At 37.6% G+C, this 27,842-nt stretch overlaps 1 protein-coding gene, 1 long non-coding RNA gene, 1 other non-coding gene and 1 pseudogene across 6 annotated transcripts in view; 1 reads left to right on the forward strand and 3 right to left on the reverse strand.

Moving 5' to 3' along the window:
• Positions 1-5,706: 5,706 nt before the first annotated feature.
• Positions 5,707-8,105, reverse strand: LOC143689506 (glucose-induced degradation protein 8 homolog pseudogene; annotated as a pseudogene).
• Positions 8,106-9,803: 1,698 nt separating this feature from the next.
• LOC143642972 (U6 spliceosomal RNA) lies at positions 9,804-9,909 on the reverse strand. The gene has a single exon (XR_013156029.1). It is a non-coding gene; the product is annotated as a U6 spliceosomal RNA (small nuclear RNA).
• Positions 9,910-11,970: 2,061 nt separating this feature from the next.
• ADSS2 (adenylosuccinate synthase 2) overlaps positions 11,971-27,842 on the reverse strand; it is a 53,429-nt gene continuing 37,557 nt past the window's right edge. For both annotated transcript variants that reach the window (XM_077168510.1, XM_077168512.1), the window contains 2 exons: positions 14,487-14,636; positions 11,971-13,103 (listed from right to left, as the gene is read on the reverse strand). In XM_077168510.1, coding sequence (XP_077024625.1) covers positions 13,051-13,103; positions 14,487-14,636 — 203 coding nt within the window. In that variant the 3' untranslated portion in view covers positions 11,971-13,050. The remainder of the gene's footprint in view (positions 13,104-14,486; positions 14,637-27,842) is intronic.
• Positions 12,935-27,817, forward strand: LOC143690827 (uncharacterized). 3 transcript variants are annotated; one of them, XR_013179207.1, is made up of 5 exons: positions 12,935-13,131; positions 15,911-15,995; positions 25,374-25,711; positions 26,277-26,349; positions 27,567-27,817. It is a non-coding gene; the product is annotated as an uncharacterized LOC143690827 (long non-coding RNA). The 3 variants fall into 3 exon arrangements; XR_013179206.1 differs by having other exon boundaries at positions 27,571-27,817; XR_013179208.1 differs by lacking the exon at positions 25,374-25,711.

Raw genomic sequence — 27,842 nt, forward strand, 5'->3', positions numbered from 1 at the left:
TTCTCCCCCAAAGGGACCTGGCCTTCCCTTCATTCAAGGGGCTCAGGCTCTGTAAACTGTTTCAAGTCTGGAAATTGATGAAGGGGCTGTGACTCTGTGTTTCTGTAATTCAGGTTAGACTTTTGTTCACTTGACCTAGAACTCTTTTGTTTATACAGCTTGAAAAGAATTTAGTAGACTGCCTTGTGTTTCTAGGTACCCCATGATTTACCAGCCAATGCCACAAATCTCTGCATGTCATATAATTTTGGCACCTGCTTTGAGTTTGCTGTCTATTATAATAGCCACGTCCACCCTGTCTTTGGTGATTAAGCGCTGCCACCTGGCTTCTGCCAACTCGGGATCCTGTTATCCCCATTGTGTTTAAGGATTCCAGCTCTGTGAAAGCAGTTCCTACAGTAATATCTGACCTACAGAGAAGTACAACCACAGAGCTCTTTAGGGGTGATGGTGCTAGTTTCACAAATTTATTTCTCACTGTTCTGGTAAAAGGTGCATCCTCTGGACATTCCTGGGGTGCAAGAGCAGGCTTTGCATGATAAATCCACTCTAACATTCCAATCTCTCTAAGCCTCTGGATCCCCTCACCTACATTATACCAGGGCAGCTCTGGCATCTCAACCTCAGGTAATGTTGGCCACCTTTTGATCCATGTTTCAACCAACCATCCAAACAAACTGTTAATACCTTTTCTAACTGCTTGAGCTATAACATTGAATGCAGAATCTATGCTTAGTGGGCCCATATCAACAAATTCAGCCTGATCCAGCCTTATATTCCTCCCACCATTATCCCACACCCTTAAAAGCCATTGCCACACATATTCCCCTGTTTTCTGTCTATATAAATTGGAAAACTCTCACAGTTCTTTTGGAGTATAACGTACCTCCTCTTGGGTGATACTTTGTACCTCACCTTTAGGGGCCTGTTGGGACTTTAGTCTAGTTATAGGTCTGGAAGAAATGAGGGGTGGTGGGGGTGGGTCATGAAAAGAATTAGAAATATCTTCCAAGCCATTTGCTTCAGGGCCTTCATTTGCAGTTTCATCTGGTGAAACAGGATTAATCACTGTAGGGTTAATCCCTTCAGGAGGAGGTTGGGTGGCCAACTCCTCAAGGCAGGCTGGAGGTGGGCGGCTATGTCCTCAGGGCAAACTATTACAGGGTTATCTAGAGAAGACACAGCATGACCTAGGGTTTCAACTTCATCCCTGACATCATTATCAATCCATATGTCACCATCCCATTTTTCAGGGATCCCACTCCTTTCCAGCCAATGCCTTCATTTTAATGGCAGACACCATGCAAGATTGAGATTTCAGTTTATGTTGTAAAGTTGCTACTCTAACAATAAGATTCTGAATCTGAGTTTCAGAGATCTCAAGTCTACAGCTACAGGAAATAATATTTTCCATCAGAATACTCATAGAAATGTCTACATCTGTCAGATGGCGCTTAAGCTTCTCGTTTGAAGCCTTAAGCCCATCCCTTTCATTCCTTAATGTAGCCAGTGTATCTAACAACAACCAACCAACATCTCTATACTTCTTATTTCTACAAAACTCTGTAAAGGTGTCAAAAACATTATCCCCCAGAGCATGGCTTCATACAAGCGAAGCATTAGGAGAATTGAATGGTGATATTTTGACTATCTCTTTTGTCAACTCACTCCATGGATTGGGAGTGTCATTCTGATTATGGGAATCAGAGTCCTTAGTGTCTTTGGGTCCAGTCAGAGTATAAAACCATTCATAAAAACCTATTTTTAAGATTCTGTTTCTTAAGAATCACTCCTGGTACCAAGATGTATTAGTTAGGGTTCTCTAAAGAAACAGAATCAACAGGGAACACTTGCAAATATAAAATTTATAAAAGTGTCTCACGTGACTGCAGGAATGCAGAGTCCAAAATCCGCAGGGCAGGCTGTGAAGCCGACAACTCCGATGGAGGGTCTGGACAAACTCCACAGGAGAGGCTCGCCAGCCGAAGCAGGAATAGCGCCAGTCTCTTCTGAATCCTCCTTAAAAGGTTCCCCATGATTAGATTAAGCATCACTCATTGCAGAAGACACTCCCCTTTGGCTGATTACAAATGGAATCAGCTGTGGATGCAGCTGACGTGATCATGATCTAATTCTATGAAATGTCACCATTGCAACAGACAGGCCAGCACTTGCCCAACCATTCAAACAGGTACCACAACTTGGCCAATTTGACACATGAACCTGACCATGACATCATGTTAAAAAAAAAAAAATTTACTAAGTTACAAGTTTACAATTCTAAGCCTATGAAAATATCCAATAAGGTATCCAGGGAAAGATACCTGAATTCAAGAATGGCCAATTGGTCTAGAACACCTATCAGCTTGGAAGTCATTCAGGGATGACAGCCTGGCTAAAGGACCCAGGCCCATTTCCCCCGCCCAAAACACAGGGATAATCACGATCCCACTGAATGCCCTTAGTTCAAGCTCCATTTTCCAGTGTCCATCTCTGCCCTTCCACTTTCCAGTGCTCAGCAGGATGGAGGAAGAGTGCCTGCTTAGGGGTTCTCCTAGACCCCACTCCCGTGCCTGCCCCAAGTCTGGTCTCCCTTCCATTCCCCACCCTGTTAACAGCACAAGTTAAGGGCCTCCCTCTGCCCATCTACTTCATTCACAGCCAATGCTGTGCTCACCCTTATCACCCCTTCCCCAACTTCAGGGCCTTCATCTTCCTTGGGCCTAGGTCTCAAGGAGGCAGGGGCCAAGCTGGGGGCCCTGGAAACGGGGTAGGAGTAGGGGGAGGAAGATGCTCAGTTACCTTGTATCTGTGTCTGTTGGGGATGGGTCTGGGAAGATGGGAAAGGGTGCCTGGCAGGTACTTTTATCTCCAGATTTTTTTTATGTCTAAACTTGCAGATTTGTATTATACAAGGACAGCCAATAAAGGAAAAATGAAATGGTGACCCTCATGAAAAATAGGGTGTGAGGTGGAGGGTTGAGAGTGATGGGTGGACACAGAGCCTTTCCTCCTGAGTCATCTACTAAAACAGAAGGAAGAAAAAAGGCCTCCCTGCTTCATACCCTCAGAATCATAGCACTGACAGGTAATGCTGGCCCAGCACTTGAGCAGTGTGTACTAAAGGGTGCCAAAAGGGGATCACCCCATTTCATTTCCTTACAGATTTTGAACCAAGTAATAAACACACTCACACATGTTAAAGCAGTGTTTAGAGAGAAATTTATCGCTATAAATTTCAATATTAGAAAAGAAAGGTATCAGGAGTTTCTGCCTTAAGAAACTAGAATAAGAGGAGTTATAGAATAAGTATAGAATAATTATCTAGAATAAATGCAAAACAAATAAAAAGAAATAAGTGGAAATCAATGAATTCAAAATCAGAAGAACGAGAAAAATCAATGAAACCAAAAGTTGATTCTTTCGCTGAAAAAAATCAACAAAACTGACAAAGCTTCCGCCATGTTGATCAAGAAAAAAAGAGAGAAGACACAAATTACCAAAGTCAGGAATTTAAGAGGGGACATCATTATTGACCTTTGAATAAAAAAATGATTACATATAACGCATATTATGAACAACTTTATGCCAACAAATTAGATAACTTAGATGAAATGGATAAATTCCTAGAAAGACACAAATTATCAAAATTGACCTGGAAGATACAGGAAATCTGAGTAGATGTATAACATGCAAAGAAATTGAATTAATAATTAAAAACCTTCCTACAAAGAAAAACGTAAACCCAAAGAGTGTAACTAGTGAATTCTGCCCAATATTTAAAGAAATAATACCAAGTCTTAACCTATTTGTATTAGCTAGGGTTCTTGAGAGAAACAGAATCAGCAGGAGACATCTGTAAATATAAAATTTATAAAAGTATCCCATATAACCGTGGGGATGTAGAATCCAAGGTCAGTAGGGTAGGCTGCGAGCTGGCAGCTCCAATGAAGGTCCTCAACAAACTCTCAGAAGAGGCTGGCTGGCTGAAGCAGGAAGAGTGATTGTCTCTTCTGAATCTCCCTTCAAAGCTTTCTAGTGGTTAGATTAAGCATCACTTATTGCAGAAGACACTCCCCTTTACTGATTGCAAATGCAATCAGCTGTGTATGCAGCCAACAGGGTCATGAATTAAGCCCATGAAATGTCACATAGCAACAGACAGGCCAGTGCTTGCCCGAGAAGACAGCTGGGCACCACCACCTGGCCAAGTTGACATATGAACCTGACCATGACACCATTCTTCAAGAAAGAACACTTCCTAACTTATTTAAGGAGCCAGTAGTATCCAGATACCAAAGTGAGAATAAAACATTACAAGAAAGAAATACATGACAAACTGCAGGACAATATTTCTCATGACTATAGGTACAAACATCCTCAAAATTATTTGCACACCAAATCCTACAACATTTACACCATGACTAAGTGGGATTTAGCACAGGAATGCAAGGCTAATTTAGCATCAGAAAATCAGTTGTTAAATCAGAAATCGTAAAGGGTCTGGGATATTACCCTACTTTCACAGAAACACCAGGCCACTGAATCAGAAATCAGACTTAAATTACTCACAGCAATAACAATGGCCAGAGCAGCACTTAGGACAGTTCCTCACACCTGATTCCCCACAGGGTGCCATGTAACGTAAAATACACATTTTCCCAGGAGTAGGGAAAGGACATCTTTAGAAAGCTATAATTCTGCCTACAACAGTTATTAAAATGGATTTTTTTCCAAACTGACCTGCAGATTCAACACAGTCTTTATCAAAATTCCATCAGGCTATTTTCTTTTTTGCAGAAATTGACAAGTTGGCCCTAAAAATTATACAGTATGCAAATGACCCAGAATAGTCAAAACAACCTTGAAAAAGATGTTGGAGGGCTTGCACATCGTAATATTAAAATATATCATCAAACTACAGTATTAATACTGGCATAAGGACAAATATATAGCTCAAAGGTTCAAGGTAATTCACTGGGAAAAGAATAGTCTTTTCAACAGTGGTGTTGGGACAATTGGATACCTACGTGCAGAAAGATACATTTAGACCCTTAATCCATACCATACACATAAGTTAACTTAAAATAGAGTATAGGCCTAAATGTTTAACATAAAAAAACTTTGCGACCTTGAGTTAGGCAAAGATTTCTTAGATGTGATACCAAAACCACAATCTATTAAGTAAAAAACTGACAAATTCGACCTGGTCAAAATAAAAAACTTTTGCACTTCAAAAGACATCATTAAAAACATGAAATGATAAGCCACAGACTGGGGAAAATATATATATATTATAAAGGACCTGTATCCAGAATATATAGTGACCTCTTATCATTTCAAAGACAGATAACCAAAAATAGGCAAAATATTTTAATAGACATTTCACCAAAATGATCTTTGAATGTACATGAAAAAATGTTGTAACATCATTAGTCTCATTATGAAAATGCAAATTAAAACCATAATGAAAAAGCATTTCACAGTATTAGAATGGTTGTTATCAAAAGACAGAAAACAGCAAGTGTTGACAAGGAATTGTAGAAACAGAAACCCTCATATATTTTTTTTAGAGTACAAAATATTCTAAAATTTTATTTATTTCAAGGCACTTTCAACAAGAAAGTGTAGAAAGAAACTCCCTCTGTAAAACAGCTCAATTTTAATAAACACAACAGTGAGATCCAAATTTGAGACAAAAGCAGAAAAAACAAATTATACTGTAACTTTATCACAAAATGACTTAATTTTTAGCTTTTTGCAGGGAAAAAAAAATGCTAAAATGGTGGCAAATAGGGTAAGTAAACAAAGCCACTACATTGAAAGGCAACTTGTAGCCTATGAACAGATCATGGGAAAAGTAACTATATTCTCTTAAGCAAGGAAAACAAGAATAACATCGGAATTTTTAGTTTCACCAACATTTAGCTCACATTGGTTTTTAGCATTAGCTTGGACAGGTGAATAAAATACCACTTAACATTTCAAGCACATGACAAACCCCGTGACAAACCCCGTCCCATCCCGAGAGTTCACGGGTGACCCTGTGTGAGAACCTTTCTGTTACTACACATCTCACGGGCTCTAGTATTAATATGTCAAATTGATATATTAATTATGCATGCAAATGATCTTATATACATTAATTAAAAATAATGAGGAATATGCTGAACTGTCTGGAGTTTTTTTTTTAAATGTACGCTTTTATCTCTACCTCTCCTGCTATTTTTCTTTCAGCTTCTGTTGTATGTAACCTATTAATTACCTTTACTTTCTTCTGGTCCAGCTCGTTCTGAGCCCAAAGTAGTAGTTTCAGTAATTTTGCCGGCTTGGGTGTTGACTCACGATTTTTATAATGTAAGACAGTTTGGTTAACTTCACTCCACACCTTCTGCCTCTGCATCATGTTAAGGAGGTCTCCCCAAGGTGACTCCTCGGGGTTATCAAAGGCCAGCAAAGCTAGTGTCCGCTCCATTTCTGTCAGGCACTCCCTGCTTTCTTCACCTGGTTCTGCCAACTGCGTCTGTGCGAACTCCAGGGCAGCCTCCGTCTCACGCTGCCGGATCAGTTCAATCAAGTGCTGCTGCTTTCAATATCATCTCTCGGATTTTGATTCGCTTATCAAGTGTTCCTAGATCCACACTAGGTTCAATTCCAGATTCCATTCAAAACTTCTCAGCTGCTTCTTTAAAGCCCTCTGTAACAAGATAGTTCGTAATGAGACGATTCATGTCTGCTCGCTGAATATGTAAGTTACTGCGTTCTTCCATCCATTCAGCTTTTGTGATTTCATCGGGTTTTTCTGTATAACTCATTCTGATGTATTTCGTACGGATCCCGCCTCCCGTGCTGCGCGGTCTCGGCCGCACCTCCGCGGCCACTCCAGGGGGCCTGGGCCCGAGCCGAGCAAACCCTCATATATTGTTGGTGGCAATGTAGAAGTGGTGTACTTAGGAAGCTTCTTTAAAAAAATTATAATAGTAACATACCACCCAACAATTCCAGTCCTATGTATCTATCCAAGAGAATTGAAAACAGATGTTCACAGAAATACATGCAAATATTCACAGTAGCATTATTCAAAATAGCCCCAAACTAGAAACAACCCAGGTGTGCATAAACAGGTAAAAGGATGAACAAAATGTGGTATATCCATAAAATGGAATATTAAATTCAGTAATTAAAAGGAATGAAGTACATGGTACAACCTCAAAACATTGTTAAATGAAGTCAGATGCAAAAGACCACATATGTATGATTTCACTTTTGTGAAATGGGCAAGAGGCTAATCTATTGAGACAAAGTAAATTAGTGAAGTTGGGGATAAGATTGGGGAGTCACCACAAATGGGCACAAGGGATCTTTATGGGGTAATGGAAATCTTCCAAATTTTGGATTTTGGTGATGATAGTTGCACAGCTCTGTAAATTTGCTATATCGTGGAGCTGTATTTTTAAAACAGGTGAATTTTATAATATCAATTAGACCTCATTAAAATTGTTTGAATAAAAACCAGATGCATATATCACTTTGAGGAAAATAAACAACAAAACAAGGAGTATCTAAAGAAGGTAAGGAAGACAGATGGTTCAAGGCTATGCATAAAAAATCTTATTTTCATTCTCATCTACTAAGACAGATGATGTTCAAGATGAATATTTAGGCTAATGGTGTCTATCTTGGTGTTTCCAATAGCAAAACTATTCTTTAACCTTAACAACAACAAAAAAAGTGGAGAACAAGTTAGAGCCAATAATATTTTCTCCCCCCATATTCTGGAAACATCTTCAAACTAGGTAATCTTTTAGCTTCATTAGATACATGACTGCAGGGATCTATTACGTACACTCATCATTTGTCCAAAATCTCTCTTATTTGCGTCACTGTAGATGTTCACATGGCTGAGATAATAGTTTCTAAAGAGATAGCCTGTAAAATGACACCAAATGCCTATGATGAGACTCCATCTAAACCAACATACCAATCATACATATTCAAAGTTATATTGACCATGATTTGTAATGTGGATGCCTAAATTAATCACTGAATTTACTCAGTTCTCAGGTCCACCTGAAATACAAATTTATTTATTCTCAGTATCCACTATAAATTCATTTCTTGAAAATAATAAAGTAAAATGTAAACAATACAAAGCTGTATAAAGTAAGACTCAAAGTCCCCTTCATACTATAGAACACTTGCTGTTTTCATATGCCAGTATGCATGTCACATTTTTATAATCAATATGTATAGATCTAACAATTTTTTTCAAGTTTCCATAGAAGACCATGGTATGCTACTATTAATTGACACTGATTGTTTCCAATTACATGCAAAATAAAATAGGGTTGCTTTTTTTCTTTCCTGTAATAGAATTGCTGATCGGTCAAAGGATTTGCAAATACAAACTTTAGCAGGTATTGCCAATTGTTTCCCCCTAAATTTGTAGTAACTCACATTCCTACTAGCAGTGTAAGGAGGTGCTGATTTCTCCATATCCTTAGTAGCACTTATTTTTCATATTTATCAAGTGGTATCTCATTTAATTTGCATTTTCTGTCATACGGGAAGTTGGGCCTCTTTTCATGTTTTTTTTGCCATTTATATTTATTTTCTGTGATTTTCTTGTTCAGTAGAAAAAGACATTCTATTGGTTGTCTTTTCTGATTTGTGGCAGCTCGCATATCAGGGATATGCATTGAAAGTATTTTTCCCCCAAGTTTTTTTTTTTGTCTGTTTTCTCAGGTTTTTAAAAACTGTTTATTATATGAAAACAAATTTTATTTGGTCAAATCTGTGCATTTTCTTTTTTAGAGTTTGCGAGTTTACTGTTTTTCTTGCGAATGTTTTTCCTATATTATTTTTCATTACTTAAAACTTTTATAATATAAAATTTTATTCCATCTGAAATTTATATTCAATAACTGTTTACTTCCATGTTAACTAGTTATGCTATCACCCTTTTTTTTATGCCTTTTTCCCCACAGAAACAAAATGCCATTTTAGCATATATTAATTTCCCTTATCTGTTTGCATCAATTACTAGAGTATGTATTCCATACCTCTTATGAATTTGTTCTTTCCCATATAAATACCACATTTTCATCATTGTATTTTTATAATGTTTTAACACTTGGTGGGCAAAACCCTCTTACCTCAAGAATTTCCTTTTGCAAAATGTCTTAGAGTTTCTTGCATGTTAGTTTCTCCACATAGGCTTCAATATAATTTTGTCCAGTTACAAAGAAATAGTGGTGATTCTTATTGGAATGGCAATAAATTCATATGCCAATTTATGAGGGATTGGTATTCCCATACAACCTATATTTGAACAATTAAGGTAGAATTAATCAATAAATAATATATGGTATGTAAGTATACATTATCAATTTATATAAAAATAACCACTATAGATATCTATTATATATAATCAATGAAGAACAAATAGGTCCTCTCCCCATTAAGATTTTTTTTCCTGCCATCCAATTCCCCTCTATTGATGTATAAAAATAAAGCACATGATTTGTAGTTCTAGCAATTTTTCTTTGCTCTCAACGTGCCTCTTTAAGCATATATATTCCATTCTGACCTACACTCCTCTTCTTCCATATGAAACGTGTTTTGGTTACTTGGCTTAGTCTTCCTTTAGGAAGACTTCCTTTAGGTTACTGCCAACCTAATCAGCTTCATTTGCTCCTTGCTCATTTTGTTCAGTTGCTCCAACTCTCCAAATTCTTTCTGGTCTCTGGGCCTTTCTTTGCACATTATGTCTGGCTACTCATCCTTTCTTTTTTTTTTTTTTTTTAAATATGGAATGCTTCACGAATTTGTGTGTCATCCTTGCGTAGAGGCCATGCTAATCTTCTCTGTATCATTCCAATTTTAGTGTATGTGCTTCACATTTAGTATATGTGAAGCAAGCACTGGCTACTCATCATTTTGATCTTAGTTTAAATGTTACCTCTTTTAAAGGTGCTTCTCTGGCCCTTTCCAAATTTAGATTAGGTTCTCTTTCATAGTACCCTGTACTTTCCCATCGTGGTACATACCATCATTTATAAATGTTTATTTGATACACTGTCCCCACAACAAATTTCAGGAAGATTGTGAACTTGTTACCGCCTCATACTTGGTTCCTAGCAAAATCTGGCATATATATTTGCTCAATAAAGAATGATTATTTTAATAGTTATTTATGATCTGAAAGACTGAGCTATATCTAAAGAACAGACCCTCTCTTTTAACCAAGCCAATTAGCAAGCAGCTTGCTTTTAAAGAAAAACAGGAAAGAAACACTCTGACTGAAAATGAGTGAATGACTAGCAACATCAAAAAGGGGCTTATTGGTAATAAAATAAGAACACTCCTGACTTTAAGAATGGGTTCTTTATATCTGCTTCTGGACCATTACTAAAAACATGTTCAGTGATGTAATTTTTTAAAAATTTATTTTGTATTATCAAACCAAAACAACATACAAACACAAGCATTCTTGACATACTAACATTCTGTGTATGGTGTATACAATCAATGGCTCAAATATCACCACATAGTAGTATATTCATCACCATGATCATTTTTTAGAACATTTGCATCACTCCAGAAAAAGAAATAAAAAGCAAAAAGAAAAAAACTAACACATTCCATGCCCCTTACCCCTCCCCCTCATTGACTAGTATTTCCATCTACTCAATAGATTTTAAACTTTGTTCCATCTATTTTTTTCTATACCCTTTACCAGTCCCTTTCATTGTTCACTAGTATTTCAATCTACTCAATTTATTTTAACATTTGTTCCCATTATTTATTTATTTTTAATCCATATTTTACTCATCTGTCAATACTGCAGATAAAAGGAGCAGCAGACACAAGGTTTTCACAATCCCATAGTCACATTGCAAAAGCTTTATCATTATACAATCATCTTCAAGAAACATGGCTACTGGAACACAGCTCTACAGTTTCAGGCACTTCCCTCTAGCCTAATACACCTTAAACCAAAAAGGGGATATCTATATAATATGTAAGAATAACCTCCAGGATAACCTCTTGACTGTTTGAAATCTCTCAGCCATTGACATTTTTTTTTTGTCACATTTCTCTTCCCTCTTTCAGTCGAGAAGGTTTTCTCAATCCCTTGTTGCTGAGCCCCAGCTCATTCTCGGATTTCTGTCCCATGTTGCCAGGGAGGTTTACACCCCTGGAAGTAGTGTCCCACATAGAGAGGAAGAGGGCAGTGAGTTTGCCTGCCGTGTTGACTGAGAGAGATAGACCACATCTGAGCAACAAAAGAGGTTCTCTGGGGGTGACTCTTAGGCCTAATTTTAAGTAGGCTTAGTCTATCCTTTGCAGGGATAAGTTTCATATGAACAACCCCCAAGATTGAGGGCTCGGCCTCTTGATTTGGTTGTCCCCACTGCTTGCGAGAATATCAGGGATTCTCCAAACGGGGAAGTTGAATTTTCCCCCCTTCTCGCCATTCCCCCAAGGGGACTTAGGAAATATTTTTTTATTCACTGTTCAGATCACTCTGGGTCAGTGATACAATTTTAAAGTCAAGATAAGAATGTGGATTTTAAAATGCTACTTGCAGTATAGCTTTTATCTCTGGGTAGCTAATTTAATTTGAAGTCTAAGTAGGGAGATGCAAGAGTAAGTAGAAATAAAGGCCAATTAATTTCTATTAGAACTTTATTTTGACTGGAGGTCATTAGTGATCAGCAGTGGGCTTGTAGGTTCATATATACTATTCTTTTATTTAGTGAGTCCAACAAGGCTGCTCCTACTTTAGAATTTTTCTTGAACCAAGGATAGGAAATCTACTGAAGATAAAACCCATTCAGATTCTTGCAAAGATTCTGTTTTTGATCTCTTCCTACTTTATATCCATATTGCAGGGATAAAGCTCCTTCCTGTAACTAGTATTGTTAAGTATTACTTATCTCAGAACAAAACACAATACACAAGGTATACTACAAATATTTGGTTCTTTTTAATCAGCTATCGATGGTATAATAAAATAAATTTAAGTGGCACCTAATTTAAACATTTAAAATAGTTCATTAAAGGATAATCTACAACACAATATGTATAAGCCTAATTATCAAAAACAATACCTCTTTTTTCAAGAAAAGAGAAATAAAGGCATGATCAAAATTATGACCAACAATATGGGTTCACATTGATGCTTACAGGTGATTTTGTAGGCATACTGGCAGGCACAATGTTGAAAAAGCAATCCATTAGATTCAGAAATAATGGTAAGATAAAAAAGGAAAGATACACGTTTCAAAGTTAATGTCTGAAATTAAAGAAAAATATCCACCAAATATCACAACAGATCTTTTAATAACTAATTTTTTTTTAAACATTAAGGTTGCTTTGGGGAACACTTTTCTTCTTAACATTTAATTAAATGCTCAATTTATTAAATAACTTAGGGAGAAATAAGTTCTGTATTCTATACAAATTAAAGGACCCATGAATACCTTCCTCCCCCAACAGTTCGATTTTGCAATGGTCTCAACAGAAAATAAACAGTTCACAATTTGAACGGAATTTATAGTATTACTAAAGTTTACAGAACTCCTGTCATTTCATCATTTTCTAAGAGTAAAAATTACAATGACAAAACTGAATGATCAGAATGTAAAAATACTTGTGCAAAACTGCATTAAATGTTCTTACCAACTAATAGGGGTAAAACCATACAATGACAATAATGAAGAAAAACTATGCTGAAAATAATACTATTTTAAATTTCAAACAACATGGATTATACCATTACTAAACATTAAAATAAAATGTGGCACCACGAGCAGCAGGAGCAACAAATGATTCAGCAATTATGCCAGCTAAGGAAAGCTGACACTGGAATATGCCAAAGTTTATTTCCGCAACAGCCATCCATCATAAAGTACTGGAAACAACCGCAGGGCTTAAAACCCAATTCAATGTTTTTATTCTTGAATTTGTAGATCATAAATGAAATGTTTAAGAAAGTCTCTTTTTTCCCCTCTCAAGGAGTGTTTCTTGAGTCACTCGAAATCCTTAGAAGAGTTGAATCATAGACTCTCTGGATTTACCTACACCAATCCATTTAACTGGAAAAAAAAACAGAGTAAGAATAGTGTAAGTTTGTTTATACTGTTCAATCTTTGGGATTAAGAGATAGAGGAAAAGTGGGGGAACTCTTTTTCTCTATGTGCTTTTTTTGCTATTCTTTTGTATTTTGCCTATTTCCAATGAGAATGTAGTCAAGATCCAGCCCAGGGTAGTTAGGAGTTTGCTCAGCAGAATTAATAGGTTCCATAGGGTACTGTTAAGATAAACCTATGCAATATTCTTCAGAAGTCACTGTCAGACTCACTGCTGTGTATTTTTTAAAATGCTGAATAAGAATGGTAAGCAAATATACCTACTAAATTTGACATCTAGCTGGGAGGGACAGCTAGCAGTTTGGAAAGTAAGATTCATGTTTACAATGAACCACATTACAAAATCATATACTTATTCTAAATACATACTAGATTGCTTTTTTTAAATTTTATTGATAAAACCAAACAACATACAAACACTAACACTCTTTAACATATGGATATTCCGTACTTGGTGTGCAATCAATGGCTCACAATATCATCACATAGCTGTATATTCATCACCATAATCTTTCTTAGACATTTGTATCACTCCAGAAAAAGAAATGAAAAGCAAAAAGAAGAAACTCATACATACCATACCCCTTACCCCTCCCTCTCAGTGACCACTAGTATTTCCCTCTATCCAATTTCCTAACAGATTTTGTTTGAAGGATACTTCCCATCAATTTCACTTTTTCTCATCTCTCAAATCTCTATCAATACAAATAGAAAAAAAAAAGCAATGTGTTAAAAAAATTCACATAACTTATGCCTAACTCCTGGCCATCTTATTATTATTTTTTTAAAGTTTATCCATTCTTTATTCTTTTATATTTTTTTCAAATGGGATTTCCTATTTTCCGAATCTTATTTCTTAATGCCTATTCAGTAAACTCCCCACCCCACCCCACCTGCAAGTCTCAAAGGTGGTTTCACCCTAGAAGAAAAAAACAAACCATTTTTGGTGATGGTGAAGATTCAAAAGGAATTATTATTAAGAAGGAGAAAGAAAGAGTGAATAACAGAGAAAAACAGACTAACAGAATTAAAGACAGGGTCAAAAAGGATTGAGAGATAATATATTATTTTCAGGCATATGAAGGGTGATTTACAGATGAATATTGGCAAATCATGAGCACTCTGCAAATGTAAAACTGATCTTTTTTTATCTGTTATGACTTGATGAATATACTGTATGATTCCATTTATATAATAACCTTGAAATGACAAAATATAGCAATGGAGAACAGATCCGTGGTTGCCAGGGGTTATGGTTGGGAGATGGGTTAAGTTAAAAACAGAAAACAATAAAGATTAAGTAGTTGTTCATAAAATGTTTATAGTTACCTGGGATTTGAAGTTCATCTTCAATAAATCGAACATAATTTTGTGCATTAATAGGGAGTTCTTTAAATGTTCTTGCATTTGATATGTCTGTGTTCCATCCTGGGAGAGTCTTATATTGAACCTCAACTTTATTTAAGACTTCTTGGTTTGCTAAAAGTTAAAGAACAAATTAGTTCATGGTTGACTGCCTACTGACAAACAACTTTTTGATATACTGAGGGTCACAAAATCTATTAACATTCTTGGAATCAGATGTGTTTTGGAATTTAAAATTTCCCAGATTTTAGAAAGGGAAAACAGTGTATATGGCATTGGGGGTAGTAACCTATAATCATATATACAAATTTATGGAACAACACATAGAATCATTCACTCTAAGCAGATAAAGAACATGCAATCAATCAGCATCAGTGAACATCAGGTTTTGCTGTCAAGAAGTTTTGATACCATGCTGGTTTGAAACTACTGGGTACCCCAGAAAAGCCATGTTCTTTAATCATGATTTGATATTGTAGGGTGGGATCTTTTTGGTTAAATTGTTTCCATGAATATATGTCTCAGCCCATTCAAGGTGGGTCTTAATCTGCTTACTGGAGTCCTTTAAGAGGGAACCATTCTGTAAAAAGCTCAGAGTCAACATATACAGAGATGTGTAGAGATGCAGAAAGAAAGCACCCCTGGGAAAGCTATTTGAAACCAGAAGCCAAAGGACAGCAGAGGCCAGCCATGTGCCTTCCCAGATCAGCCTTTCTTGAGTCAAGGTATCTTTCTCTGGATGCCTTACTCTGGACATTTTTATGACCTTAGAACTGTAAACTCATAACAATACATTCCCTTTATAAAAGCCAAAACATTTCTGGCATATTGCAGTTCTGACAGCATTAACAAACTAAAGCAGGTAACATACGTAAAGCTTTCAAATTGATGCTTTTTGGATTTCTACAGTAAGTATTAGGGATTATGGATCTGTACAATCAATGGCAGTAACTTCACAGAAAGTTAGGCTTGCAGACCTGATTGCACCTGAGAAATCTATTATTTCTGTGACTGTGTATAAAAAGCCTAGCTGGAAATTAAACCAAAAATAGTTAACGATGGTTTTTCTCACTAGAAACAGTATGGTATATGCTATATAATTCAGATTTCCCTTTTTAGGATTAGAACATTCATTCGCTCAGTTGCTGGGAATATTGCCTGCTTAACCTCTCACAGTCTAGAACCTCCTCAGGAATCATCCTCCATTTGAGGGAGAAGTCTTGTTGATGTGGAGACAGATAGGACCTGGACATTTACCTTAATTTGGGACAAATCTGAAGGGCTTTCTAGCTCTAGGGCTTCCCATGGGATCCGCTAAAGGCTTTTTTTGTAACTACATTGTAGTTTAATTTCTCTATACCTAATCCTGCCTTCTCATTCCCTCACAGATATTACTCAGAGTACTTCCAAACAAACTTCCTATGTGCAAATGTCCATACTGGAGTATTTCCCAGGAAACTCAACCTAAGACAGGTGAGGCTAGGAGTGGTTTCAAAAAAGAAGGCTCTAAAATGGGATTCTGGAACTGCATCACAGGCCAGCTGGCTGGCACTGATGATGGGTAGAATATGGACAGCTCCTAACATGCTGTAGTAGTAGCGAACTGGATGCCATACTGATGAAAGGTAAAGCACTGGCAATATCTTAAGCACTGATAAATAAGAGCAATGCAATAACGAAATTGGATGAGCTTGAAACATGAACTGGAGAAAGGCAATGAAAGGCTGAGGGTGCTTAATCATCAGTTTAAGGCAGAGTGCAAAAGTCAGAGAGCCTCCTTGGCAGCATATAGAGAGAAACTCATCTCCATTACTGGAGGGTAGAAAAAGCTGGGCATCAGGCCTGGAACTCAACCATAAAGACAAAGAACTCCAAACCTAGCAAGTCTTCTATGACAAAGTAAGAGCCCTGTTTGGGAAAGAGTAGAAGCCTGACACTTTGGATGTAGACATCTAGGTTGATGCACTCGAAAATCCTGAATCTCCAGATTCCCCAAACCCTCTGGCCTATAGATGGTCTACTACTTCCTGTTAAAGGCCAAGACTTCCCCCTTGCTTAAAGATGATACAGAAGCCTCTGCCCTGCTTCTGTATCATGTGCCCCTCTCAGAGTCTACCTACATCTCTCTTCCTGGTCAGCAAACAATATCTAGAGCCAAATCACAATATAACCTGGCCATGGAAGTGCTGGGCCTGCTAAAGAAGTTATATTCTGAAGACTATAAAGAACCAAACCAACATATACCAGCAGGAGCCAAGAGAATATGTATGAAACTAGGTGCTAAGTTCTGTGGGGAAGGATTTTTTTTTAGAGTGTTTTTTTTTTTTTTTTTTTATGGTACTAATCTCCTATGGTCCATGATAAAAAAAATTTAATAACCTGCCAGGACCCCAAGATGATATAAACATGCTGCTAGGACTATTCTTGGAAGATTGGAAAAAGTGATAAACCAAACTAAGTAGAAATGCCAGACCTGTTGTGATAGATGATAGAAGAAGGAATAAAGAAACTAGGGTTTCCCCTTCCCGTCATAATGGAGTACATCATGGTTCCAGACTTGATTTCCATGTAAGCTGTAAAACTGGACAAAGTGTATGACATGACTCTTTTCAGGTAGTAGACAACAGGTGACACAATACTACAGTTCCTGAGAGAAAGGAAACTCACAAAGAGAACTGGAATCACTCAATTCTCTGCCTGGTGACAATTTTCTGACTGGAGCTCAGAACACTGGCGTCTGAGCAGAGAACAGTAATCTCATTGACGTGAATAGAAATCAGAGTTCAGGGAGGCTGCAGCAGTTAGAACCAGCATGAGTGGGTCATAGAGATGAGGGAGCTGTACAGAGAAGGGTGCCCCAGAATTCTCTGTGGGAATCTCATATGAGTAAGATTAAGGGTTAAATTGGCATATAAAGAGCAGGACCACTGGAGGTTTACCAGAGAGCAGATGCCACATAATAGAGAATGAACAATGATTTTAGAGATCAAACAGTGCTGGGAGAAGGGAAGGGAAAGAGCACAAATTGGAATTCCAACACTGCCATATTGAAGAGATCTTAACAGCCCTACCATCCAGCTAAGACACCAAAAGACTGCTCCTTAAGAATAAAAACCATACCCTAAAGTAAGACCTGTTATAGGCCCTCCTTCCCCGAACACTGCCCACCCACACCACATACACATCTCATTACAAAGTCTAAAACCAAGCTCTGCCAAGATGCACAAGAGAGACAGAATTTGGAGACTGACTCACACTGGGTTAAAGAGGTTTGGGAAGCACCTTGGGCTTTCTACAAAACTACACTAACAAAGTTCCTAACCACTCAAGATGATCGCTAGTAATAAAACTGTCACCTAAAATAAGAACGAATACTTTTCAGAGGAAGAAAATAGAATCTGAATCTTTATCACACATTATCAACAATGATAATATTCAATCAAAAATCATTAGACTGAGAAACAGAAAAATGTGATCCATAGTCAAGGAAAAGAATGGCCAAAAGAAACCAAGCCAGAAAGGACAGAGATACTGGACTTAACAGAGAATGACTTTAAACCAGGTAATTATCTTTTAATTCTTTGAGCATATTTATATTAAGTCATAATGAGTGAATAGATGGTGAATCTCAGCAGAGAAATAGAAATTAAGTGAAAGACTAAATAAAAATTCTAAAGTTGAGAAGTATAATACTGAAATGAAAAATTCACTTGTTGAGTTTAAGAACATATTGGAGGGTGCACAGGTGGTTCAGTGGTAGAATGCTGGCCTTTCATGTGGGAAACCCGGATTCGATTTCCGAACCATGCACCCAAAAAAAAAGAAAAAAAAACATATTGGAGATGAGCAGAAAAATTACGGAACTTAAAGATAGAACAGGGAAGATGGCGGCTTAGTAAGACGCGCGGATCTTAGTTTCTTCTCCAGGACACCTACTAGGGGAGTAGAAACGATACAGAAAGCGCCCAAAGCCACAACAGAGATAAAAAAGACAGCGTACCCCATCCTGGAACGGCTGGCTGGCTGAGAGAAGCAGCTCGGGTGAGATCGCCGAGGCGCGCGGGCCTTACCGGGCGGGGTGGCAAGCGGCCGGAGTTACTCCCTTCCCCCTTCCCGGGCCGGCTGGGAGAATTGGAGAGGCGGTCCCCTGAAACAAAGACGGCTGGCGCCCACACCACGCGCAGCCCCCGGACCAACTGAGAGAATTGGATCGGAAACCCCCAGGCCGCGGAGAACGGTGACGGGTGGGGGAGGCCCCTTCCAAACCCGTGACTCCCGGGGAACGTGCACTCTCTCGGGCGGGCCGCTGCCGCTGGCGCCCTCCCGCCACGCTTGTTGCCCAGGGCCGACTAGGAAATTCGGACGGGCTCTTTCCCTGGCTGCGGCGACCAGCAACCCTCCCTGCGTTCGGACCCCGGGCCGGCTCAAGCCGTTTCGGCTAGCGAACCCCCCAGACGGCGAGAGTTTTCCAAAGTTTAAGGTCCCACAGCACCTTTTACTGGTGGGACCCGCAGACAAACGTGTGCCACGAGCGCCACCTACTGGGCAGGATAAGAAAAACAGAACCCAGAGATTTCACAGAAAAATATTACAACCTTGCTGGGTCCAACACCAAGAGAAATCTGAATAAATGCCCAGACGCCAGCAGCAGAAGATAACTGTCCACGCTCAAAAGATTGAGAATATGGCCCAGTCAAAGGAACAAACCAATAGCTCAAATGAGACACAAGAGCTGAGACAACTAATCCTGAATATACGAACAGAAATGGAAAACCTCTTCAAAAATGAAATCGATAAATTGAGGGAGGACATGAAGAGGACATGGGCTGAACATAAAGAAGAAATAGAAAAACTGAAAAAACAAATCACAGAACTTATGGAAGTGAAGGATAAAGTAGCAAACATAGAAAAAATAATGGATAGCTACAATGATAGATTTAAAGAGACAGAAGATAGAATTAGTGATTTGGAGGATGGAACATCTGAATCCCAAAAAGAAACAGAAACTATCGGGAAAAGAATGGAAAAATTTGAACAGGGTATCAGGGAACTCAAGGACAATATGAACCGCACAAATATACGTGTTGTGGGTGTCCCAGAAGGAGAAGAGAAGGGAAAAGGAGGAGAAAAACTAATGGAAGAAATTTTCACTGAAAATTTCCCAACTCTTATGAAAGACCTAAAATTACAGATCCAAGAAGTGCAGCGCACCCCAAAGAGATTAGACCCAAATAGGCGTTCTCCAAGACACTTACTAGTTAGAATGTCAGAGGTCAAAGAGAAAGAGAAGATCTTGAAAGCAGCAAGAGAAAAACAATCCATTACATACAAGGGAAACCCAATAAGACTTTGTGTAGATTTCTCAGCAGAAACCATGGAAGCTAGAAGACAGTGGGATGATATATTTAAAATACTAAAAGAGAAAAACTGCCAACCAAGACTCCTATATCCAGCAAAATTATCCTTCAAAAATGAGGGAGAAATTAAAACATTCTCAGACAAAAAGTCACTGAAAGAATTTGTGACCAAGAGACCAGCTCTGCAAGAAATACTAAAGGGAGCACTAGAGTCAGATACAAAAAGACAGAAGAGAGAGATATGGAAAAGAGTGTAGAAAGAAGGAAAATCAGATATGATAATATAATACAAAAGGCAAAATGTTAGAGGAAAATATTATCCAAACAGTAATAACACTAAATGTCAATGGACTGAATTCCCCAATCAAAAGACATAGATTGGCAGAATGGATTAAAAAACAGGATCCTTCTATATGCTGTCTACAGGAAACACATCTTAGACCCAAAGATAAACATAGGTTGAAAGTGAAAGGTTGGGAAAAGATATTTCATGCAAATAACAACCAGAAAAGAGCAGGAGTGGCTATACTAATATCCAACAAATTAGACTTCAAATGTAAAACAGTTAAAAGAGACAAAGAAGGACACTATATACTAATAAAAGGAACAATTAAACAAGAAGACATAACAATCATAAATATTTACGCACCGAATCAGAATGCCCCAAAATACGTGAGGAATATACTGCAAACACTGAAAAGGGAAATAGACTCATATACCATAATAGTTGGAGACTTCAACTCACCACTCTCATCAAGGGACAGAACATCTAGACAGAGGATCAACAAAGAAATAGAGAATCTGAATATTACTATAAATGAACTAGACTTAATAGACATTTTATAGGACATTACATCCCACAACAGCAGGATACACCTTTTTCTCAAGTGCTCATGGATCATTCTCAAAGATAGACCATATGCTGGGTCACAAAGCAAGTCTTAACAAATTTAAAAAGATTGAAATCTTACACAACACTTTCTCGGACCATAAAGGAATGATGTTGGAAATCAATAATAGGCAGAGTGCCAGAAAATTCACAAATACGTGGAGGCTCAACAACACACTCCTAAACAACGACTGGGTCAAAGAAGAAATTGCAAGAGAAATTAGCAAATACCTCGAGGCGAATGAAAATGAAAACACAACATATCAAAACTTATGGGACGCAGCAAAGGCAGTGCTAAGAGGGAAATTTATTGCTCTAAATGCCTATATCAGAAAAGAAGAAAAGGCAAAAATTCAGGAATTAACTATCCATTTGGAAGAACTGGAGAAAGAACAGCAAGCTAACCCCAAAGCAAGCAAAAGGAAAGAAATAACAAAGATTAGAGCACAAATAAATGAAATTGAAAACATGAAAACAATAGAGAAAATCAATAAGGCCAGAAGTTGGTTCTATGAGAAAATCAATAAGATTGATGGGCCCTTAGCAAGATTGACAAAAAGAAGAAGAGAGAGGATGCAAATAAATAAGATCAGAAATGGAAGAGGAGACATAAACTACTGACCTCACAGAAATAAAGGAGGTAATAACAGGATACTATGAACAACTTTACGCTAATAAATACAACAATTTAGAGGAAATGGACGGGTTCCTGGAAAGACATGAACAACCAACTTTGACTCAAGAAGACATAGATGACCTCAACAAACCAATCACAAGTAAAGAAATTGAATTAGTCATTCAAAAGCTTCCTAAAAAGAAAAGCCCAGGACCAGACGGCTTCACATGTGAATTCTACCAAAACGTTCCAGAAAGAATTAGTACCAATTCTCCTCAAACTCTTCAAAAAATCGAAGTGGAGGGAAAGCTGCCTAATTCATTCTATGAAGCCAACATCACCCTCATACCAAAACCAGGCAAAGATATTACAAAAAAAGAAAACTACAGACCAATCTCTCTAATGAATACAGATGCAAAAATCCTCAATAAAATTCTAGCAAATCGTATCCAACAACACATTAAAAGAATTATACATCATGACCAAGTAGGATTCATCCCAGGTATGCAAGGATGGTTCAACATAAGAAAATCAATTAATGTAATACACCATATCAACAAATCAAAGCAGAAAAATCACATGATCATCTCAATTGATGCAGAGAAGGCATTCGACAAGATTCAACATCCTTTCCTGTTGAAAACACTTGAAAAGATAGGAATACAAGGGAACTTCCTTAAAATGATAGAGGGAATATATGAAAAACCCACAGCTAATATCATCCTCAATGGGGAAAAATTGAAAACTTTCCCCTAAGATCAGGAACAAGACAAGGATGTCCACTATCACCACTATTATTCAACATTGTGTTGGAGGTTCTAGCCAGAGCAATTAGACAAGAAAAAGAAATACAAGGCATCAAAATTGGAAAGGAAGAAGTAAAACTATCACTGTTTGCAGACGATATGATACTATACGTCGAAAACCCGGAAAAATCCAACAAAAACTACTAGAGCTAATAAATGAGTACAGCAAAGTAGCAGGTTACAAGATCAACATTCAAAAATCTGTAGCATTTCTATACACTAGTAATGAACAAGCTGAGGGGGAAATCAAGAAACGAATCCCATTTACAATTGCAACTAAAAGAATAAAATACCTAGGAATAAATTTAACTAAAGAGACAAAAAACCTATATAAGAAAACTACAAAAAACTGTTAAAAGAAATCACAGAAGACCTAAATAGATGGAAGGGCATACCGTGTTCATGGATTGGAAGACTAAATATAGTTAAGATGTCAATCCTACCTAAATTGATTTACAGATTCAATGCAATACCAATCAAAATCCCAACAACTTATTTTTCAGAAATAGAAAAACCAATAAGCAAATTTATCTGGAAGGGCAGGGTGCCCCGAATTGCTAAAAACATCTTGAGGAAAAAAAACGAAGCTGGAGGTCTCGCGCGGCCTGACTTTAAGGCATATTATGAAGCCACAGTGGTCAAAACAGCATGGTATTGGCATAAAGATAGATATATCGACCAATGGAATCGAATAGAGTGCTCAGATATAGACCCTCTCATCTATGGACATTTGATCTTTGATAAGGCAGTCAAGCCAACTCACCTGGGACAGAACAGTCTCTTCAATAAATGGTGCCTAGAGAACTGGATATCCATATGCAAAAGAATGAAAGAAGACCCATCTCTCACACCCTATACAAAAGTTAACTCAAAATGGATCAAAGATCTAAACATTAGGTCTAAGACCATAAAACAGTTAGAGGAAAATGTTGGGAGATATCTTATGGATCTTACAACTGGAGGCGGTTTTATGGACCTTAAACCTAAAGCAAGAGCACTGAAGAAGGAAATAAATAAATGGGAACTCCTCAAAATTAAACACTTTTGTGCATCAAAGAACTTCATCAAGAAAGTAGAAAGACAGCCTTCACAATGGGAGACAATATTTGGAAATGATATATATCAGATAAAGGTCTAGTATCCAGAATTTATAAAGAGATTGTTCATCTCAACAACAAAAAGACAGCCAACCCAATTACAAAATGGGAAAAAGACTTGAACAGACACCTCTCAGAAGAGGAAATACGGATGGCCAAGAGGCACATGAAGAGATGCTCAATGTCCCTGGCCATTAGAGAAATGCAAATCAAAACCACAATGAGATATCATCTCACACCCACCAGAATGGCCATTATCAACAAAACAGAAAATGACAAGTGCTGGAGAGGATGCGGAGAAAGAGGCACACTTATCCACTGTTGGTGGGAATGTCAAAGGGTGCAACCACTGTGGAAGGCAGTTTGGCGGTTCCTCAAAAAGCTGAATATAGAATTGCCATACGACCCAGCAATACCATTGCTAGGTATCTACTCAAAGGACATAAGGGCAAATACACAAACGGACATTTGCACACCAATGTTTATAGCAGCATTATTTACAATTGCAAAGAGATGGAAACAGCCAAAATCTCCATCAACAGAAGAGTGGCTAAACAAACTGTGGTATATACATACGATGGAATATTATGCAGCTTTAAGACAAGATAAACTTATGAACCATGTAATAACATGGATGGACCTAGAGAATATTATGCTGAGTGAATCCAGCCAAAAACTAAAGGACAAATACTGTATGGTCCCACTGATGTGAACGGACATTCGAGAATAAACTTGAAATATGTCATTGGTAACAGAGTTCAGCAGGAGTTAGAAACAGGGTAAGACAATGGGTAATTGAAGCTGAAGGGATACAGACTGTGCAACAGGACTAGATACAAAAACTCAAAAATGGACAGCACAATAATACCTAATTGTAAAGTAATCATGTTAAAACACTGAATGAAGCTGCATCTGAGCTATAGGTTTTTGTTTTGTTTTGTGTTGTTTTGTTTTGATTTTACTATTATTACTTTTATTTTTTTCTCTATATTAACATTCTATATCTTTTTCGGTTTTGTTGCTAGTTCTTCTAAACCAATGCAATGTACTAAGAAATGATGATCATGCAGCTGTGTGATGATGTTAAGAATTAATGATTGCATGTGTAGAATGGTATGATCTCTAAATGTTGGGTTAATTTCTTTTTTTCTGTTAATTAAAAAAAAAAAAAAAGAGAAGGGATAATTGGAGATGAAGGGATACAGACTGTACAACGGACTGGATATAAAAACTCAGAAATGGACAGCACAATACTACCCAATTGTAATGCAATTATGTTAAAACACTGAATGAAGCTGCATGTGAGGTATAGGTTTTTTGTTTTTGTTTTTTTTTTCTTTCTATTATTGTTTTAATTCTTATTCTGTTGTCTTTTTATTTCTTTTTCTAAATCGATGCAAATGTACTAAGAAATGATGAATATGCAACTATGTGATGTTATTAAGAATTACTGATTGTACATGTACATTGAAATGATTTCTAATTGTTTTATTAATTAAAGTATTCAGTCTGAAGAACAAAGAGAAACAATGAAGGAAAATGAACAGAACCTAAGAACTTATGGGATCATATCAAAAGTCTAATATATATACAACTGAAGTCCCAAAAGGAGAAGAGTAAAAAAATATTTAAGGCCAGAAAACCCAGCAGCTGATCAAGAGCCTCCAGAAGGCACTCTTTTTCCAAGTGATAAGAATTGTAATGGCGAGAAGGGCATCAATATTGTTGAAAAGCCCTATGACGATTATCCTCTAAGCCCCAAGACTAATGGAAAGAGATTTTCTTATAGGACTCATATACCTAATAGCAGTGGAATATAAGAACCCTCAAATAATAAAGGCCAGGTGGCAGCATTTAAACTTCAGAAGCAAGGTGAGCTTAATTATCATTACAAGCGGCAAAGCCAAAATGACAGCCAAAAGGTCCAAACTATTAGAGAGGCAAGGAAATGGTTAGGAGCAAGGCAGACAGGCAACAAACAAGGGCATTACTCAGTCTATAAATCAAAATAAATCAAGGATAGATTATTAGGGTGCTGAGGGAAGCCATTGCAATAAAAAGTAATAAATGCTTTCCTGATTTCCAGATTTGAACCAATTTTCACACCTGGAAATCGTTGTCTAAAGGAGAAGCCAAATTCCAGGAAGTCAAACTCTGCAACACCATATCGATGTTTCAGTACTCTGCCATACACAGAGGAAAGGCGACTTTTGGGGACTGTTACTTGCAGGATTTAAAATGACATTTATACCATGAAACCCAAAACATCACATGGCCCCCTGTTAATAGTGATGCCACATGGGGGCCAGACAATAAATGGATTCTTGGCCCAAGTCCAGCTCACTGTGAGTCCACTGGATTCACAGACTCACCTAATGGACATTTCTCCAATCACCATATATAAAATTGGAATAAACACACTTGGTAGGTTTCAGAACTTCCATATTTGTACCTTGTTCTATAGGGTAAGAGCCATTGTAGGAGGGAAGTAGAATGCTTTGAAAAATGCAGTTCACCAGGTGAGCCATCTAGACTACCAGAGATGCTAACTGAGGATGAGGGGGATCTAAATTATTAGGATAAGAAGGAAATAACCAGTATTGACGGAAGTCCAGACCCACATTCCGAGGAGTCTGAGTTTCTGTTCATCATGCCTTTCTTAGGCCTTGGTTTATTCACTAGTCCATTTACTGTTAGTGAAGGACAGGGGAGTACCAAGAGATGCCCAATGTATATCTGAGTGCCAAATGTATTCTTCCCCACCCACACTGTGTAACAACAGCCCTATCTCCTATTGATGATCAGGGTCAATTACATCTGTCAGATGGTGACTGACTCCTTTCTTTGACTGTTGGCTTTTGGCACGTAAAATTCAATATGATAAGGTAGAGCCTTAGCTTAAAGTTTAATGGGACTCTTGCTTCTATTTTCCCACAACAAGAGCCTTAGCAGGGAGAGTAATTTATACCACTAACCTTCCTCTTTAAAGTTTTCCTAGGAAAAAAGACCAATCAGAATCCTGCAGGAGCTATTCTCAGACGGGGGTCTACTTATTTTACAATGTAAGTATATCCCAAAAGCACAGGAGTGAACTGTACTGAAAACTGTGGTGCAGTGCCCAGATTACTCCCTTTAAGGCAGAGACACTCAGTCCCCAGGAGGTAGAAGACATTACTCCCTGCTGATGACTCATAGCTCAGTCTCTCCCCAGGGACAGCTTTCATTCAATGACAGGATGATGAGAGGTACAATTTTGGACAATTATAAATGGGTGTCCTAGCTCTACAGGCTCTCATTGGGTTGGCTGCACTGCATCCCAACTACTTCCTCCTATCCCTTCACAAGTAATGCTGCCAAGAGCATTCTCCAAAAACTTTTGGATTCAGATCTCCATTTTAGTTTGTTTCCAGAGGAACATGATCTAAAACAGCTAACTCAGCTTTAAAAAGAAACTGACAGGGTGGTGTGATGGTGGCTCAGTGGCAGAATTCTTGCTTGCCATGCTAGAGACCTGGGTTTGAGTCCCAGTGCCTGCCCATGCAAAACAAACAAAAAACAACAACAAAAAAGAAACTGATTAAATTTAGCATTTTTATTAAGCTAATAAAAATGAACAAATTTTATTTCTTTTGTTAGTTTTGCTGTAAAACTAACAGTTATTTGTTCTGCAGTAGATCTTGCCACATGTTAATTGTCATTACACATTTGACTGGACTATTCTCTTTGGTGTTTGAGTTTACTAACTTTTGAAATCACTGTGGAAGCAGAAATAACCATCAAATAACATATACTAGAAAAACCAGTTTTTCAAAGTAAATAATATCTATGTTAACAGATACCTTTTAATAAATGTAAAGAAAAAATAATACATGTGTATTTTCTAAGAACTTGCAGTTCTGCTCAATTTCCCAAAGACTGGCTAACATTAAAAAGCCATAAAAGTACCAGTCTACCCAAGTTTCATTAAGCTAACCAATTTTCCTTCATTTGGTACATTCCTAGTTTCTATAGGATAACTACATTAAATTAACAGTCCTTATTTCTGAAAGCTGGAAACACTTACGGAACTCCCTCAGTAACTTAGGAAATTATAACTATAGCTATGCCTGAAAACACATAGTGCCTCAAGTAGGATGTCTCCCTACATCCACTTACTTTAGACACAGAAGAGGTTAGAGAAAATAATTTATGTGGCTTGAAGGACAGGTTAGGGTAATGTATTGAAACCCTGCTTACCAGTATAAGCAGGGCTCTTTTCTCCTACCCCACTTTTCCCAAGGAAGGCCTACATGGAAGTTGGTGTCAAAACAGAGAAGATGGGATTCAGGGGCCAGAAGTGCCATGTTTGTTCTTTCCTATTTTGAGTTTGAGCACATGCTTGCTATGACCTAGCAAACCAGCTATGAAACAAATGCTATTAAGTGAATAGACCTGTATTATTCAGAAGAGCCTATCAAGTCTGTGACTATCAAAAATTATTAAAGAAGAGCTTTATGAAATTGCTGTAATACTTTTACTTTATATTACTCTTTATACATAGTCTAAAAAAATGAGT

This window comes from Tamandua tetradactyla, chromosome 7 (assembly GCF_023851605.1).
Source record: "Tamandua tetradactyla isolate mTamTet1 chromosome 7, mTamTet1.pri, whole genome shotgun sequence".
Lineage (NCBI taxonomy): Eukaryota > Metazoa > Chordata > Mammalia > Pilosa > Myrmecophagidae > Tamandua > Tamandua tetradactyla.